At 43.0% G+C, this 18,053-nt stretch overlaps 2 protein-coding genes across 2 annotated transcripts; one reads left to right on the forward strand and one right to left on the reverse strand.

The window, feature by feature from the left end:
* The first annotated feature begins 57 nt into the window (after window positions 1-57).
* Window positions 58-6,256, forward strand: LOC129775331 (DNA ligase 4). Its single transcript, XM_055779974.1, has 2 exons — window positions 58-398; window positions 3,537-6,256. The coding sequence occupies exons 1-2, from the start codon at window positions 219-221 to the stop codon at window positions 6,186-6,188; spliced, it is 2,832 nt and encodes a 943-aa protein (XP_055635949.1). The 5' UTR covers window positions 58-218; the 3' UTR covers window positions 6,189-6,256.
* Window positions 6,257-14,791: 8,535 nt separating this feature from the next.
* Window positions 14,792-16,394, reverse strand: LOC129762910 (BTB/POZ domain-containing protein KCTD9). Its single transcript, XM_055761524.1, has 2 exons — window positions 15,286-16,394; window positions 14,792-15,220 (listed from the first exon to the last, which is right to left on the reverse strand). Exons 1-2 carry the CDS (start codon window positions 16,255-16,257, stop codon window positions 15,104-15,106), a joined length of 1,089 nt encoding a protein of 362 aa, XP_055617499.1. The 5' UTR covers window positions 16,258-16,394; the 3' UTR covers window positions 14,792-15,103.
* Window positions 16,395-18,053: the final 1,659 nt, after the last annotated feature.

The following is an 18,053-nucleotide window of genomic DNA, read 5'->3' on the forward strand; positions in this document are numbered from 1 at the left end:
TGCATTTTGTGAGAGAGAGAGAGTCCTGTTGGGAGCATTATACACACACACAGTAACACATATCAGTTGTCAAAAACAGCTGTACCAAGAACTAACGGAATCAAAACAAACAGCAACTCATGAATGAACCTGTCGCGTAGTGTGTCACAGTCTGGCGATCAGTCTACATGTTTTATGTTTGTACATTTTATGTTCAGTGTAATTTGTCCGTGTGAATAATGTCCGATGACGATTGTATTTCTAAACATGTGAAGTTCAGTGAAATAAGCACTATCCTGGAGAAAGTAAAGGGTGCCGGGAGCACAGCCGGTAGCAAAAGGGACGAGATTTTTAGGCGCTATTTCGCTTCCTTCGAACAGTTTCGACGAGAATATTGCCAGAAATATGGCGATAAGGGGGTGAGAAGAAGCATAAAATAAAATCCTTGAGAACACATTTACTATAAGACATTTTTGTTACTAGTTAAGTTAATTACTTATTACGTTCTGAGTCAAAAACCATTAAGCGATCAGTGTTGCCACACGTACAGATTTATCTGGAATGGCACAGATTGTTTCGTTTTTTTTTTGGTACAGATTCTGTGCGATACAGAGTACAGATTTTCTTCAAAAAGTACAGTTTGGTACAGATTTTTTTACATTTTTGAAATTTCTTGCATTTGAACAAAGCAACATTAAGGAACATGGCGAATTTTACGTCGCAGTATCGCTTGGTGCTGCTGATCATAAAAGCATTTACAATACAATGGTTTATCAGTTTCATTAGGACGAAATTCCTTACAAGGATCGTCTAAAAGGATTCGCGTCGGACGGTGCATCGTATGTTTTGCCCCAGATCAACAGCTTGAATCGTTTGTTCCACTCTCGATGCTACATGAAGAGCAGAAACATTTTATTTGATCATTCTCACTAATATCTGCGAGGAATCTTACGTTGTTGCAATGTCCAATGCTTTTTAATTTATTTAATATGACCCTACATCCCATTGAGATTAAATCTGATTCACTACTCTTCTCCAATAAACCCGGTCCATGGCTGCAGTTATCCAACTCCCGGCTGTACCGATTGTTGCCAAGTCCTGTTCCACCTGGTCCAACCACCTCGCTCGCTGGGCTCCTCTCCTTCTTGTTCCTACCGGATTAGATGCTAACACCATCTTTGCAGGGCTGCTGTCCGGCAATCTTGCAACATGCCCTGCCCATCGCACTCGTCCAGCCTTGACGACTTTCTGGATGCTGGGTTCGCCGTAGAGTTGCGTCACTTCGTGGTTCATTCTCCTTCTCCATACTCCGTTTTCCTGTACACCACCGTATATTGTTCTGAGCACTCGGCGTTCGAAAACTCCGAGCGCTTGTGAGTCCTCTTCAAGCATCGTCCATGCTTCGTACCCATAGAGAACAACCGGTCGACTTAGGGATTTGTAGATGGTACGCTCCGTACGGGGTCGGAGCTTGTTGGACCTCAAGGATTTGCGGAGCCCATAGTAGGCACGACTTCCATTGACAATGCGTCTTCGAATTTCACGGCTGTTGTTGTTGTCAGTTGTTATCAACGAGCCAAGGTAGACAAATTCCTCCACCACCTCGAGCTCGTCGCCGTCGATCACAACACTACTACCAAGAAGAACTCTGTTGCGATTAGTCCCTCCAGCTAGCATGTATTTAGTCTTAGACGCATTGATCCCAAGCCCAATCAGCCCTGCTTCGTGTTTCAGTCGGGTATACAAGTCGGCTACCGTCTCATGTGTTCTTCCGATTATGTCCACGTCTTCGGCGAAGCAGATAAACTAACTAGACTTGTTGAAAATCGTGCCCGCATATTGAAGCTCGCTCCCCGCATAACACCTTCCAGCGCCACGTTGAAGAGCAGACAGGAGAGTCTATCGCCTTGTCGAAGTCCCCTGTGAGTATCAAATGATTCCGACGGCTCATCTGAGATCCGCACACTGCACCGCACACCGTTCATCGTTGCCTGAATTAATCTTGTCAGCTTTCGGGGAAAGCCGTGTTCGTCCATGATCCTCCATAGCTGTCGTCGGTCGATTGTATCATATGCGGCCTTGAAGTCGACGAAGATGTGGTGTGTAGGGACCTGATACTCGCGGCACTTTTGGAGGATCTGCCGCAGTGTAAAAATCTGGTCCGTCGTCGAGCAACCGGGCATGATTTCGGCCCGATAACTTCCCACAAATCTACTTACTATTGGCGATAGACGGCGTAAGAGGATCTGAGACAAAAATTTGTAGGCACCATTCAGGATTGTGATGGCACGATAGTTCCCACAATCCGACTTGTCGCCTTTTTTATAGATGGGGCAGATTACCCCGTCCTTCCGGTAGCTGTTCTGTGTCCCAGATCCTGACTATCAACCGGTGCATAAACTCTACAAGTTTTCTCGGACCTCCCTTGAAGAGCTCCGCTACGTGGCCATCTTTACCAGCTGCTTTGTGGTTCTTGAGCTGATTAATGGCCTCCTTAACTTCACCCATCGTCGGGGGTGGTACGTCGTCGTTGTTTATTGCACCGGTGTAATCCTCCTCAACGCCGTCTTGGTCTCCTGTCTGCGCGCTGTTCAGGTGTTCATCGTAGTGCTGCCTCCACCTTTCGATTACCTCGCGTTCGTTCGTCAAGATGCCTCCTTCCTTGTTTCTGCACATTTCGGCCCGCGGCCCGCGGTGCGAGACGTTTAGTTTCTTGAAGAACTTCTTCCGCGATTCTCGAGAACGATAAAGCAGCTCCATCTCCTCACACTCTTTCTCTTCCAGGCGGCGCTTTTTTCCCGAAAGAGATGTGTTTGCTGCCTTCGCTTCAGTTTGTATCGTTCCACGTTTTGTCGAGTCGCTCGTTGCAGTATGGCTGCGTGTGCTGCATCCTTTTCATTCAGGATCGATCGGCACTCGTCGTCAAACCATTCGTTCCGTTGTCCTCGTTGTTCATACCCGATGACGGTCTCTGCTTTGCTGCTGATTGCTGCTTTAAAGATGTTCCAGCATTCATCGAGGGGAACAGCATCCAGTTCGTTTACCCCCGGTAACGTAGCTTCAAGACGCTGCGAATATGTTGCAGCAACGTTCGGCTCCTGTAGTCGTCGTAGGTGATACCGTAATGAGCGCTGGTGTCTTATGTTATTGACGACTGACAGTTTAGAACGCAGTTTGACCATGACCAGGTAGTGCCAGGAATACAAGTCGGACATACTTTCGAACGTTTTCTATTCGTTCGAAAACAAGAGTGAGGGTAAAAATTTCTTTTTCATGTATTCTAGTGACTTTCAATACGTTTGGCTGGTTCATCACTCAGCTTTACTTCCATTCCGAAAGAAGAATATCGGGAGTGAGAATACGCAGTCGTCTCCGCGGAAAGACAAAAATATGAAGTTGTTATTGATATTACCAACACATAGAAGCTAAAAACAGCAGAAAACCGTCCACTAGCTATAATGTAGTAAAACGTTTATTCTTTTATTAAATGGACCAACATTTACAATCGTATCCCTTCACTTCATATTCCCTCAATAATGTTTCCGTTTCGTTAACAGCGCACCAGCATCTTCCCGATTCTGCGCCTGCTCCTGCCGGGAGCCGACCGCGAGCGGGACTCCTACGGCATCCGGATGAAGTCCCTGCGCGATCTGTATATAAAGGTGCTCGGCATCGGCGAGACGAGCATCGAGGCACGCAAACTGTCCGGTTTCGATGAATCCGGGTTCGCTGGGGGCGGTGGCTCGGGTGATTTCGCGGACCGTATCTTCACGCTGATGCGTGGTCGTTGTGCCGCCGAGTGTAAACTGACCGTTTGGGACGTAAATCAGCGGCTAGATGCAATGGCAGAACACTACAAGAACGCGCAGCGGGCCCGTATTCTGGACGAGTTGATTCGGATGGTCGGGGGGCTGACCCAGCTCGACCAGAAGTGGTTGATAAGAATCATATTGAAAAATTTGCGGCTGGGAATGAGTCAGCAGAAGCTGTTGGGATTGTACCATCCGAGAGCGAGTGCACTGTTCGATCGTTACAGCTATTTGTCCAAGGTGTGCGAAGCGGTGGAGAGCGACAAGATATCGGCGGAAGAAGATGAGATTGATAGCGGGGCGGTTAAGGTGTTTCACCCGATCAAACCTATGCTTTGTCAGAGGGTGGATCTAAAGCTGGTGGACAGCATGCTAAAGAAAGACGAATATTGGTTGGAAACCAAAATGGATGGCGAACGATTCCAACTGCACAAAGAGGGACAGGTTTTCAAGTATTTCTCCAGGAACAGCTTTGAGTACAGTCACGTTTTTGGTGAGAATGCGAACCATTCGGGATCGACGCTGACGCCGTATTTGGCTGATCTGCTGTCAACAACAATTCAGAGTGTAGTGCTCGATGGAGAAATGATGGTATTCGACAAAAATGAGCTGACGTATCGTGATAAAAGCGAAAATACCGATGTGAAGGCGATCAAGCGAGATAATCCGACCTTAAGGCCTTGTTTTTGTGTTTATGACATTCTATATTTGAATGGGAAGTGTGTGATCAATGTGCCGTATGCGGAAAGGATTCGTCTGTTGGAGACTGTTGTTAAAACAAAGGTAGGAATTCTGGTGACTTGCTTCCGTGTTAAGGTGAAGAATAGTGAACATTTGGTCGAGTTATTGAACCAAGCGATCGACGCTCGTCAGGAAGGGGTGGTGATTAAAAAGCAAGACTCAACCTACAGTCCGAACTTGCGAAACGCGGGATGGTATAAAATTAAACCCGATTATATTGACAACTTGGTTTCGGACTTTGACCTGCTAATTATTGGAGGGTTTTACAACATGAAGCGAACTTTCGTGAACACCTTTCTTGTAGGAGTTATGGAGAAGGTGGAATCCAATGATCAACAAGAGCCCACATATTTAGCCGTCACCAAAGTGGGAATCGGTTTATCCGATGAGCAGTGGAAAGTTTTGAGTCGTTCTCTCAAGCCTTATTGGCGGGAGGTCACAGTACGAAAAGAAGGTCGCTCCAAGGTATCCGAAGAACCTCCTGGACTACGCTGGGGTCAAACTTATCCGGATGTATGGATCCCTCCGAAGCACTCGATAGTTCTCCAGATGAAAGGTTCCGAGCTCGTTCGAACAAAGTCCTTTGCCACAGCCTACACCATCCGCTTTCCACGTATTACAGCGATCCGCAGCGATAAAACGCATCTGGATGTTTGCACCAGAGCCGAGTTCGATCAACTTTGCTCTGCCAATACAACTGTAGCGAAGCTGGCGAAGCGCCACGTGACCGCCTCGGATCTCGTGGCCGATTCGGATGGCGACCCAACTAAAGCTCGCAAGCGCAAGAAAATCTCCCCGATTCAACCAAATCGGTTGAGTAAGGCTAACCTCAATCACCCTCTAAAAAACCATGATGACATCCAGCCCATTGATGATATCTGTTCTGGATTAGACTTTTGCATCCTGAGTACATCCAAAGGACTACCGTCGATCGGAGAGCTTGAAACGATGGTACGGCGTCATGGGGGACGTGTCGTTAAAAATCCAGGTCCTTCAACGTACGCAACGATTGTAGGAGATCGAACCTTCCTAGTGGATCGAGTTATCTACAGTGGTAGGTACAATGTAGCCACCGTGGATTGGTTACTACGTGCTTTGGGCGGTTCCGAGTCTAGGGGCAGCCTAGCGGAATTCAAACCGAATGATATGCTGGCGATGACCGCCAGCCTACGGGAGCAGATGGTTGATCAATTCGACCGGTTCGGGGACTCGTACACGGTGAAGATCTCTGGAGTGGATGACATGCGCGCGTTGCTAGCACAGATAAGCCTGGACGGTGCAGGTAATTTGTCGAGTGCTGAGTTGCGGAATGGACAACGGGAAATTCTTGGTCGCTCCGGAGGCTTTCGGATATTTCGCGGTCATGTTGGTCGGTTGTATGAAGAGAACCTGACCGAGGATATTGAACGGTTCAAGGCTCGCTTTGTGATGCTAAAGTTTGTGCGAGAAGGCGGAGAATGGCTATCGGGATCCGCCGGCAAAGGAATCACGATTGTTTTTGTGTATGAGAATGATAGGATAGACAGGGGCCATTTGAAACAGTGGGTCGATAGCATTACGAGACAAAACTTAGAGCCGTGTATATTGAAACTTAAATGGATACAGGATAGTCTATGTCAGAGGAATGTGTGTAACGAGCAATTGTATAGTGTTTTTTAACTCATTCAACAAAGAATTTAAGATGCTCCGAATGAAAAATTATGTATTTCACGAAATAAAATATTGAACAAATGGAAAGCCAACCATTACTCAAACGAAAATCTCACGTTCTAATTCATCTGTGGTTCTCTAGCGTGCTTCAAAACCAAGCAAATAGTGTAGCGGCGCGTCGCAATTCGCCGGTGGGTATAAAGTTTGCATTAAAAATGGACAATTTTCGGATGGCGATGGCGAATGTTTCTTGCTAATTAGTTGCTCGTTATTAACAGCATCAATAGGTAATCACACAAATGTTTTCATAAATGTTTTACAAATGCAAACATAGTTATTAACGTTAATACTAATTCATAAAAACTTGCCCTGTTTTCTGATTGGACACCATTACTGAAAAACGTAATCCTGCGTCATAAAACAGGTAATGATTTCCTAGGTTTTCGTGATTATTACACATACAAAATGGTTTAAAATAAAGTAAAACCAGGTGGGCCAACCAGAAGAGCCCCGAGGGCCGCAGGTTGAGTATAGCTGGCTTAGACGAAGATTTCTGTGGCCAAGGATAACAAATATATTCCACGAAGAAAAACACGGAGATATCCGGCATCATTACGGTGGATTTAGACTAGGGATATATTCATGTGAAGAAATATGATGAGATTGATAGAAATTGCATCAACCGTTTACACTAGCGTGAACTTATATAATGGACTAGCTGATCCGGCAAACTTCGTTCCGCCCAGAATGGATTTTTTTTTGTTATCAATACCTTCAAACATTCACGTTTTCTTACTAAGCGAACGTTCATTGGTCCAAACGCAGAACTTTGGATTGATTGATCTTCTAATTGACCATTTTACAATTTCTTTTCACTATAAATTTCCTAGTACTTCAACCAAAACTCGTCATCTATACATATAAAAATGGATTTCTGTTTGTCTGTCTGATTCTTATGGACTCGGAAACTACTGAACCGATCGACATGAAAATTGGTATGTAGGGGTTTTTGGGGCCGGGGAAGGTTTTCATGATAGTTTGAGACCCCTCCCCCTCTCTAAGATTATAGGCTGCAATTAATGATTCTATGGTAGTTAGATACTCCTCCCCCCTCTTTAAGGGGGGGGGGGGGGCTGCCATACAAATGAAACACAAATTTCTGCATTACTCGATTAGAAGATCAACCAATGTTCAATTAGTCAATCAACGTTCAGTTCTGCGATCGTACTCATTAACTTGCTTGAGCTTGAGCTTGGGTAGACTGTACAATTCGTAGTTGCTCTCCGTGATTGACCTGAACTAACCAAATAGCACAAAGAACACGCAGAATGACGCTTGGGACTAACAAATCATTCTCGTTGTGCAATTTTCGGCGATTCAAGCTTTAAATGGTCAATAACGACGCCGGCCACGTCCTTACAGTCACCAGGGGAAGGGAAGGAATGTTAGTATGATATTCGCCGCCCGAAGGCCAGAAGGGTCGCCTCTATAGCGTGGTTCCCTAGCGTTTATCAAGGAAGGGATAATTGTTAGTGGGAATGGTTAAGAAAAATCAGGATTCACTGCGGTAAGTGATATGATTTTGAAAACGTTAACTCTCAACTATTCGGCGAAATGAGATTTGAAGAAAATATACATTCTTATCGAATCGGTCATGCATTTCATTGTTCATCGTGCGTAGTACATAGATATTTTTCCTGACCTGAGAAGGTCATAAAAAACTCCTTTAACAACTCTCGATCTGTATATTTTCATTTAATCTATAATCTAAAATCCTAATCCTCAATTTGAAATCTGGAATGAAATTCTGATGTTTGAAATTTACATTATAAAATCAGGAATTAAATTCAGAATCTACAGCCTCACTCGGAATTTAATATTTGGGGAAGGATAGTACCAAACAAATTCCCCAAATTGTAGAAATTGTAGTACCTAAAATTTTATCTGATCGGTCCAGGACCACCTTCTCATAAATATTGCACAACTTTTAAAGATACGCACACATAGGACCTGATTACGAACGTCATCTCACGATGAAAATGAAATTAAGTACATATAAACTTGCATACAATTCCTTTCGTCCCCACCGCGAAGCGACGTTCGTGATCAGGCCAATAAACACATGAAAAGCAATTAACCTTTTGGCCATCTAGTCTCTACTATACCGATTACAAAACAAGAAAAAACAGGTATCACTAGATGTCATCAAATATTCACATACACACAAATATTGAGTAAAATAAAACTACTAAAGACAAAAAATAAATCGCTAGTTGCGGCTCTTCATCCATTCAGTGCCACATGGCAAAACATAGCAGAAAACTTTCAGTTTATTTACAGCTAAAGACAATCATTAGAATAAACTTCTCAACAACCCAACACCATAGAAAGGAAAGGTCAAACCTATTTTTCCACATTTTCTGGCCAGATTACACAACAGCTGCTGGTACGCAATAGTGGTACAGTTAGAGCCTCAATGAATTCAACTTCTCAGTATTTCCCTAGAATCCCTTCATTTTAAAGTACCGCGAGCGCAAAACCCCATGTGATATCCGAAATGGAAAACGAAATAACATTGTGTATTTTGGCTAGCTTTTCATATTTTTGTTCAAATGTACTGAATTGTTAAAATAGAACTACGAACTTATTGCCGACGAGAACAAACCTTAAAGAAAATAATAAAACTTTTTGAAACAAATATTTGATACCAATGGCAATGGTCGTGAATGAATGATTTCACTGAGCGTAAAATATGTAAAATCAATTGGATCAGTTATATACTCTTTTATTTATTGAATGTACTCTTCTTGAAATCAAATCCTGACGGCGGAGAGTTAACTGTGGGAAAGCTGAGATGGTAACCAAAAAACTTCTCTAAAATCAATTAAACCGGTGATTTATTTTGTTATTCAACTACGCGCGTTTATTCAACTCCAATCGCCAACAGACAATTATCTTTGGGAAACCTGAGAAGGTAACCAAGGGAACTCATCTAAAACTAATCAAACCAGCAATACATTACATTATTCATCGCGCATACTCTGAACATTAATCCTGACGTGATTATTCGTCCCAGAGATATATTCTGCTGTTCTTATGCGTATAGAAAACAACCCGGTCATATAATTCATTTCCTTACACGCCTACACAAGTACTCACACAAAAGTACACATAGCTACGAACGAAAAACAAACACTATAATAAAATATTCTGTTATTGAAAATAATCAGTTACTGAAAAGTGATGAAAAACATTTTCTCAATAAAAACCATAGACATCCATTTATGTGCACTCGAGCCCATAGTCCGTAAAAGTTCCAGTGTTCAGTCTGGGAACAAAGACTAGTTTGCGGTGGACTGTATTTTCGGGAACTTCTGAGCTCGGGACCAATTGGCTGAACGGGTGGAGCTCTCGTCGGGGATCGTGTTCGGATGCGGGTTGATTCGCTGGATCGGAAGCCTTGAGAAAGGCTAAATACTCTTCCGGAATGATTGCAGAGAAGAAAGATGGTAGAAAACTTTTACTCTAATACGTATATTTCTTTCTATCTCTACAACTCTTGTTTCTTCGGTGTTCGGCTGCTTCTTCGTTTGGTGTTGCTGCTTTTCTGTGATGTTGTCGTCGCGGTGGTCGGTGTAAAAGTGATGATTTTCGGGCAGTGCACCTCGCTTTTATAGCGAGCGAGAATTGCGTTGTTGTTAATTTTCTCTGCTGTGGTGCGTAATTTCTTCGTTGGTGGTGTGGCATACGACGGGGGTTTTTCGCTTCCGTTAGGACGTAACATACTCCCCGGCGAGAAGATCAAGGGTTGCGTTATTCCGGAGATCAAGTTTCCATTGGGTTACTAGACCGTTCCTCTCGAGTAACAGACCAATCATACTTGGTTCACTTCGGCGATGGTGTGCTTTATAATCTGTGGATCACGCTGGTCAATTGTGATGACGCATCAGTTGGACATGCTGCAATAATCCGCTCATTTTTGTCGGAGATGTTGTACTCCAACCGCGGTGTCCAAGCAACAACTCGTTGAAGTCTTATGAAGCAGCTGTACCTTCGATGGTTGATGCTGAGGCCACTGCTTCGGATGTCACATGTCAGGGAATTCTGTTCTCCATCAGTCGTGAAAAGAATTCTCTCGCGTCGTTCCATTTCATTTTCATTTCATCTGCAATGGACTTGTTCCAGTCCAGGTGGTATTGATAAAGTTGTTGAATTGATGTTTTTTCTCGGTCTTCGATGTCACGTGATTTCCACTCGGTATATGCTCCATCATTATCGGGATCTTAGAGCACAATTTGTAGAACGGAAAATCAGCAGTTTTCGCCTTCGCTTTCGGTTGGTGGGACGCTTCGACGGCTTGTTCGGTTGTTTCGGTGCAAGTACGCCTCGCTTTTCTTCGATTGATAGCACTGGTTCACATTGTCGATGATGTTCCAGTTCTTCTTGCGGGGCTGCAGGATAATCTTCTGGACTACGCTCTCCAAAAGCGATGAGGCATCAGTTGGATTTGTTGGAAGAATCGGTTTACTTTTGTGGAAATGGTTGCTCTGCGGTTCACCACAAGCAACAACTCGTTGGAGTCTCTTGAAGTAGCTGTATCTTCGATGGTCGATGGTTAACACTGAGATGACAACGATGGGGTTCAGTTTGAATGAACCGTAATTGGCTAGCTTATAACAGACTGCTTCTGATGTCATTTGTCGGGAAATTCTGTTATCCATCCGTCGTAAATATTGTAAACATTTTCTCAGGTCGTTCCATTTTACGTTCATTTCGTCTGCAATCAACTTATTCCAGTCCAAATGATATCGCCAAAGTTGGTGAACTAGTGGTTTTTCTATCGTAACTATCGGGAAACTTCGCTTAATTGAACGGTATTTGGGTGCCTGCGTCTCATCCAGGAGAATGTCGTCGGAAGATGACTCCCGCAGTTGGCAGGAAATGTTGATATTGTTTGGTTTTCTCACTTCGATGAACTTGGATGTCACTTGCTCTCCACTAGCTGTGTGCTTCTTCATTATCGGCAAGTTTAAACACAATTTGCGGTTCGGGAATTCAACAGTTTTCGGATTCGTTGTCAGCTGATGGAATGGCTGTACATTTATTTCTGGTTTGGAAATCGTATTTTTCTCACAAGTGTTCTTGATGTTTGCTGCGGCAGAAAATTCTTTACTTTCGTCACTCACTAGTTGAGTCATGTTTCGGGATGGTTCAGCTTTGGCATCGATAACAGGTTCACACTTGGTAATAGAATTAACAGGTCGGAGTGCTGCGTGATAAGCCATAATGTATGCCTTCATCGATGGACTGTATTCATATTCGTTCACATTTCGATAACTGAGTTCACGATTTACGCGCATAACATTTTCATACTGCGCATTTTGTTCAGAGTTTCGTTGGAATCGGTTTTCTGACACTTCTGACGCATAGCAACTGTCTATCGGGATCACGTCTTCCTTGATAGACCTCTTCATTGTAAACCTCTCGGTGGGTTCGCGGGAATGTGTTGATGTGAATTGTTGATCGCATCGTTGTTCTTCTGATGTAACAGTAGAAGCGTCTGTAGTTTCTTCTTTTTGCCAGAATTGCTGCTTCGATTCCTTAATCGTTTGGACCAATGATTCACCGGAAAACAAGACCTCTGCGCTGGGGTTCACAGATCTTGTCACTAGAGATTCACTGCAGATACCACACTTTCCGCTCAGCGGCTTTCGAATCAACGAAACAGCATTCGATTGTTGGCTCACAATCTTCGGCAAGGATAACACACCACGAATGTGCGTCTCTGGTGGTGGGTTTGATGAATGTGAAAAGTGTGGCGTCTCCATCATCTTGATAAGCGAATCGATGCTGGCGGCTGTCAAATCGAACAAATTTTGGAACTCTAAATATTCATGCTCCTGGTGATTTATTTCGCTCTCGGGGATTATAGCAACAACCCGATTGTGAAAGACGGAAAACTCGTTGAATGCTGATTTCATCTTCTTCGTGAATACTTTCAGCAGCGCAAGCGTTACTGGAACCTTCTCATTATTAACTGCGTCGTGGATACGGGAAACCTTCTGCATCACGTGTTTTCGCTGCCGGAATAATGGTGCTAACTGCTCCATAGGTTAACTGACGGATAATTCACTCACTGTAATAATGTTCTCGAAACGGTTCACTTCTTTCGTCCTTGTGTTGACTGTACTTCGTGCTACTTTCGTTTTATTGCACAGCGAGGGGATAATTCATCGCCGGGAGGATGTTACTGCACTGATATTGCTGATGTTGTTTTGCTGTTCGCTGCGTAGGGTTATTTTTGCTTCGTTATCGACTCATCGGCACATTGAATTTGCACTTTTTCTTCCGAGAAGCTTTTTGCACACAGCTTCTTTCGCGCACTGTTTTGTTTTCGTTGTAATCTATCGGAAAAATCTCCACACGTCCTCGGGAAGGGCACTCAGAAGTTCCAAATCCGGTTCGTCAGGACCATGATCAGTCTGGGAACAAAGACTAGTTTGCGGTGGACTGTATTTTCGGGAACTTCTGAGCTCGGGACCAATTGGCTGAACGGGTGGAGCTCTCGTCGGGGATCGTGTTCGGATGCGGGTTGATTCGCTGGATCGGAAGCCTTGAGAAAGGCTAAATACTCTTCCGGAATGATTGCAGTAAGAAAGATGGTAGAAAACTTTTACTCTAATACGTATATTTCTTTCTATCTCTACAACTCTTGTTTCTTCGGTGTTCGGCTGCTTCTTCGTTTGGTGTTGCTGCTTTTCTGTGATGTTGTCGTCGCGGTGGTCGGTGTAAAAGTGATGATTTTCGGGCAGTGCACCTCGCTTTTATAGCGAGCGAGAATTGCGTTGTTGTTAATTTTCTCTGCTGTGGTGCGTAATTTCTTCGTTGGTGGTGTGGCATACGACGGGGGTTTTTCGCTTCCGTTAGGACGGAACATCCAGCATCACGCGACGCGCATTTAGTAGCATTGAATCCAAAAATAACCGTCAACTTTAAACGCATACTATATTGGCTCATTCGTTCTTCACATTGTACACGCACACAATTATAGAGCGGCTTCTCTAGTATTGCATTTCAGTTCCTCCACAAGAATGAAATTCATTATCTTCGTTCATCTTTTTCACACCATAGACCCTCTCCTGTCCTGCAAACTATTTTAGCATGTTGTCACTGTTTCAATACAACACACACATCTATTCGGTGCATCATTTTTGAAAAAAAAAACGCCTTTCTCGATCAAACATCACTAAATTGCATCGTAGCGATCCAAATTCCCATTTCTCATTATCACTTTTATTTCCCATTTGTTGCGCCTTCAAAAAAACACACACGAAAACAGCCAAAAATAGACCCATAGCGTAGGAAATCAAACGGGCAACAGATTAACACAGTAAGGCAACATAGTAACCGGAAAATTCCCAGGAGCCTACAAAATATTGCTCAACACTGCGACTGAAAGCCAAAAACAAATTTTCATTTTCACACTTCCCGCACTATTCGCGATCACAATTCAAAAATTGCACATAAAAATAACGATCGAGAACGGAACGTAACATGTTTGTTCGACGCACACAAACAAGTAAACTCAAATCAAATCACGCGCGGAGTAGCAGAGAATGCGTCCGCACCCGATGACTGCTCGATTGAAACTCCTGCGATTGGACTCATTAACTTGCGCTTAGTAAGAAAACGTGAATGTATGGTATTGATAACAAAAAAAAACAATTTTTCATCAATACCATACATTCAAGTATTGATAACAAAAAACCAATTTTGGGCGGGATGAAGTTTGCCGGGTCAGCAAGTTGTAATATAAAATTATTTTCAGACACAATTCTCGTTCAAGATTTTTCAATCACTTGCAAATAACATTTTTCTCCTTTACATGAAATACACATTTGATATAGAAAATATACTAAAATTATGACATCTCAAATATGACGATTGCTTCTTCGAGTTTTGTGCTTACCCCTCTAATAATTAGTTCTCGGGATATGCAAAAATTTGTGTTTCATTTGTATGACAGCCTCCCCTTAAAGAGAGGAAAGGAGTGTCGCACCACAATAAAAACATTTCTTGCCTCTTGAAACCTCCATATGCCAAATTTAGCTCTGTTTGCTCACTTACTTCTCGAGTTATGTGACCTCCCCCTCTTGGAGAGGAGAGAAGCGTCGAAACACCATAGAAACGTATCGTGCTCTCTAAAACCTCAATATGCCAAATTTGGTTCCGTTTACTTGCTTAGTTCTTGAGTTATGCAGAAATTTGTGTTTCATTTGTATGGCAGCCCTCCCTAAGAGAGCGGGGAGGAGTATCTAACCACCATAGACTCATTTATTGCACCCTACAACTGCACATGCCAACTTTAGTTTCATTTGCTTGATTAATTCTCAAGTAATGTAGAAATTTGTGTTTCATTGGTATGGCACCCTCTCCATTTTTATATATAAATCCGCCATTACAGTTATGTCAGCAAAGTAAAAAGTAAATCTTCCATGGACTGACGAAACCTCTTCAGCGCGTCAAGCTGGAACAGGAATCGATATGTCATAAGAATTTGCAATATTACGGCTTGAAAACAGCTCTACTAATCAATTTATTCGTTATACTTTTATTGACCGTCATAAATTCGCTCTGCCTAACTGTAATCAAGTCAGACTGTAATAGCTACAGTTGTAATATATTTTCTATTTACCAGTGATTATGTATAATTATTGCAAATAAATAAATGCACACGACTTTAAGGGTGCAAAATGGTGCCCTACATTGGTATCAACCGAAAGCAAGTTCTTTACAGTCTTCTAACCGCTTGAATTTCAGTTACATATAGTAACTTCTACCCGGAACTAGGTTTTTAACGACTATTTATATTTTATAATTCTCTCAGTAATGCAGACATTATCATCGTCAACTCCGCCGAGTATTTAACGGATTGCTTGCGACATATGTAAAGGCGTGAGCATAAGTTCCAGTTGGGCATCTTTGAAGTTAGCACCCCGTAAATTCGCTTCCTGCAAATCGCTGCCAGACAGATTGCAGCGCTGGAAAGTAAGAAACATATTATACTCCGATCACGATGGTCAAACCACAATCTCCAAATGCTAACCTCCAGATCGGCCCCCGCAAGCACCGCGGCTCTAAGATTGCAGTTCTTCAGATTGGCGTTCCGTAGATTCGCCACCCGCAGATTGACGCCAGCCATATTGCTATTCTCCAGGCAAGCCCCCTTCAGATTGACCCCCTCCAGGTTACTCCTCACCCCGGTGGGATCTTCAAAGTTACATCCCTGCAGATTGGCACCCTCCATGTTGGCACAGAGACCCTTCACGGAAAGCAGTTGAGCACCTTCCAAATTAGCGAAGCTGAGATCGGCTCTCTCCAGGCAGCAGTAGTTCAGATTTGCCAGCGAGAGATTGCATCGCTGCAGACAGGCATACTTAAAATTGATATGACGAAGATCTAGCTTTCGCAGGTCCGCTCCGGCAAGATTAACGCCCTGGAATCGTAGCTCAGTCATTTGGGACGTCTTAATCAGAGCGCTAATTACATCTCGCCTCGTCAGTGGCAAATCCTCCATTGTGGCTGCCTGCTGTTGCTGCACCAGACTTTCCAGCTGCGGAATTAGACCATCGATACCGAAAAACCTAGCCTCCTCGAGAATTCCTTCCAGACTCAGATGGCCATCGTAAATCAGCTGTCCGTGGCGCAAATAGTTCAATATTGGCTCGAAATATTGCGAACTTCTATCGATCAGAAAGGCACCCCGGCTGTCCGTGTCACTAGGACACATCGCGTCCTCCTGGGCGAACATACGGGCCAGCATGCTGCGCGGCTCTTTGTTCTGCAACGTACTGAGCGTAGTGGTGAACACTTTGCCACCCACATTTAGACTAACCCATTTGGAAGGAGTAGGTTCCAGCGGAATCGACTTCTTAGCGCTACTAATGGAAGAGCCGCAGCTGTCCTTAGCTGGTGATGAACAGGAATTCGATTGTTTAGAGCTGCATCCGGAGGTAGAAGGACGACACTCATCGATCGAACGATTACTGGATGAAGACGCAAGCTTTTTGGAGCTCATCACTGCCGAATGCACAAGATAAGAACGATTTTACTACACAAATGAAGGTGATTCAAGCAAAATAGTTGTGCAATGAAGTCTTTGCCACAGTGACTTCTGCAATGGTTTCTTTTGTTGTTGTCCGTCAATCTTTGCCTTCTGTTCGACAACCAGTGCTGGCAGACTTGTAGGGAAATATCGGAAATATCATTCACAAGTGTCAACTATCGTTACACTCAGAAAAGTAATTAGTAGCTACGACTACCCTTAGAAAAATCCTCGGTCGAAAACTACTAAATACATTTGGTAATACAAAATTAGTAGAATGTACAAATTTTTTGTACATATTGTCAACAAACCCGCATCCCTACCAGAGATTAGTATATTTTACTCGATAACATTAGTAAGCTTGGATATTGTCATATCTGAAAACTGGTGAGAAAAGCGCGTATTAACCATTTTCATTGTTCCCATAAGGCAATACGGAGGTATAATAAGGATATAATTCTGATACGTGCATTTTCGGCGAGAAAATGTAGCCGATATTGGGCTTCCGAATCATGGTTCTGCTTGACATATGTGTTTATTAGTACGGTCGAAAATAACTATAGATTGGTAGTATTTTCCAAAAAATTCGTTATATTTACTAATTATTTCTCTCAGTGTAGTGGTTGTATTCCAGAGAGTACACACCGTGGTGGAATGGTGGAATTTGTGTGAGTGGGATCGTTGCGTAAGCTAGTCCCTGAATGATTGTGCCTTCGTGTGAAAATGCTATTTTCAGTAAGCTTAGGCTACGGTGATACTGCCTGCAGCTTCTTACGCAAATAAGTGAGAAGTAAACAACCACATAGAAATGTATTGGTGTGGTTACATTGCTTCCCACTTGCTTCGTTCGAATTCGCCAGCTTCTATCGAACAAAATTGTTTGTTTCTCTTCGTCAGGACTAGTGATCCCCGATTTTTGAAATTAATCGTTCATCAGCTAATCGAATAGTTTTCAGCAGTTCGTTATTCGATACGATTAATCGACCCAAATAATCGATTAATCGATTAATCGCAATAGTGAGAGAAATAATCCGTCAGACTAATATTTCTCATTTGCTAGAAAGCCATATGGAATCAAAAATATGTTAATTCCACCTGAAAATCAATTATTATCCTTTACGCTCCCCTAAAGTCGTAATGAATGCTCAATTCGCGTTGACGGCACTGAGCTTCGTTTATGAACTTACGGGAGCGTCAAAGATAATGATTGATTTTCAGGATAAAACTGTAACGGCCGTACGTTTTTTTCTCAGCGTTTGGATCGATTAATCGACGTAAATTATTCGTTCGCTTCGATTATTGGTTGTGCAGTATTTGTTCGATTAATAATCGATTTCTGTAGGAAGTATTCGATTAATCGATTAATCGAACGATTATCGGGGATCACTAGTCAGGACTGTCTAACTGGAATGGTGAAATAAGGAACTAAATATTGAAAATGCAGGGAAAAGTAAAATTTTCGAACGCCTTTAATTTGAACATTTCTTAATAGATCGCAAAGTTATTTGCATCAATGGATAGAAATTGCTTCTAGCATCTATCACAACAAATGATACTCTATTCTTTTTAGATAAATAATTGAATAATTGTGGAATGCCAAACATTATCTAAACCCGTTCAGTGCCACGTTTTGATCGGTCCAATTTTGACATAGGACTGTGTTTTTGATTCCTATATGGAGGGGGGGGGGTCACTCTACGAAAACACGAAAACTGTTACGATTCACTACGAACAATGTAACGGTTCAATTCGACGTTAGCTCACAATGT

Source organism: Toxorhynchites rutilus, chromosome 1, assembly GCF_029784135.1.
Source record: "Toxorhynchites rutilus septentrionalis strain SRP chromosome 1, ASM2978413v1, whole genome shotgun sequence".
Classification (NCBI taxonomy): Eukaryota; Metazoa; Arthropoda; class Insecta; order Diptera; family Culicidae; genus Toxorhynchites; species Toxorhynchites rutilus.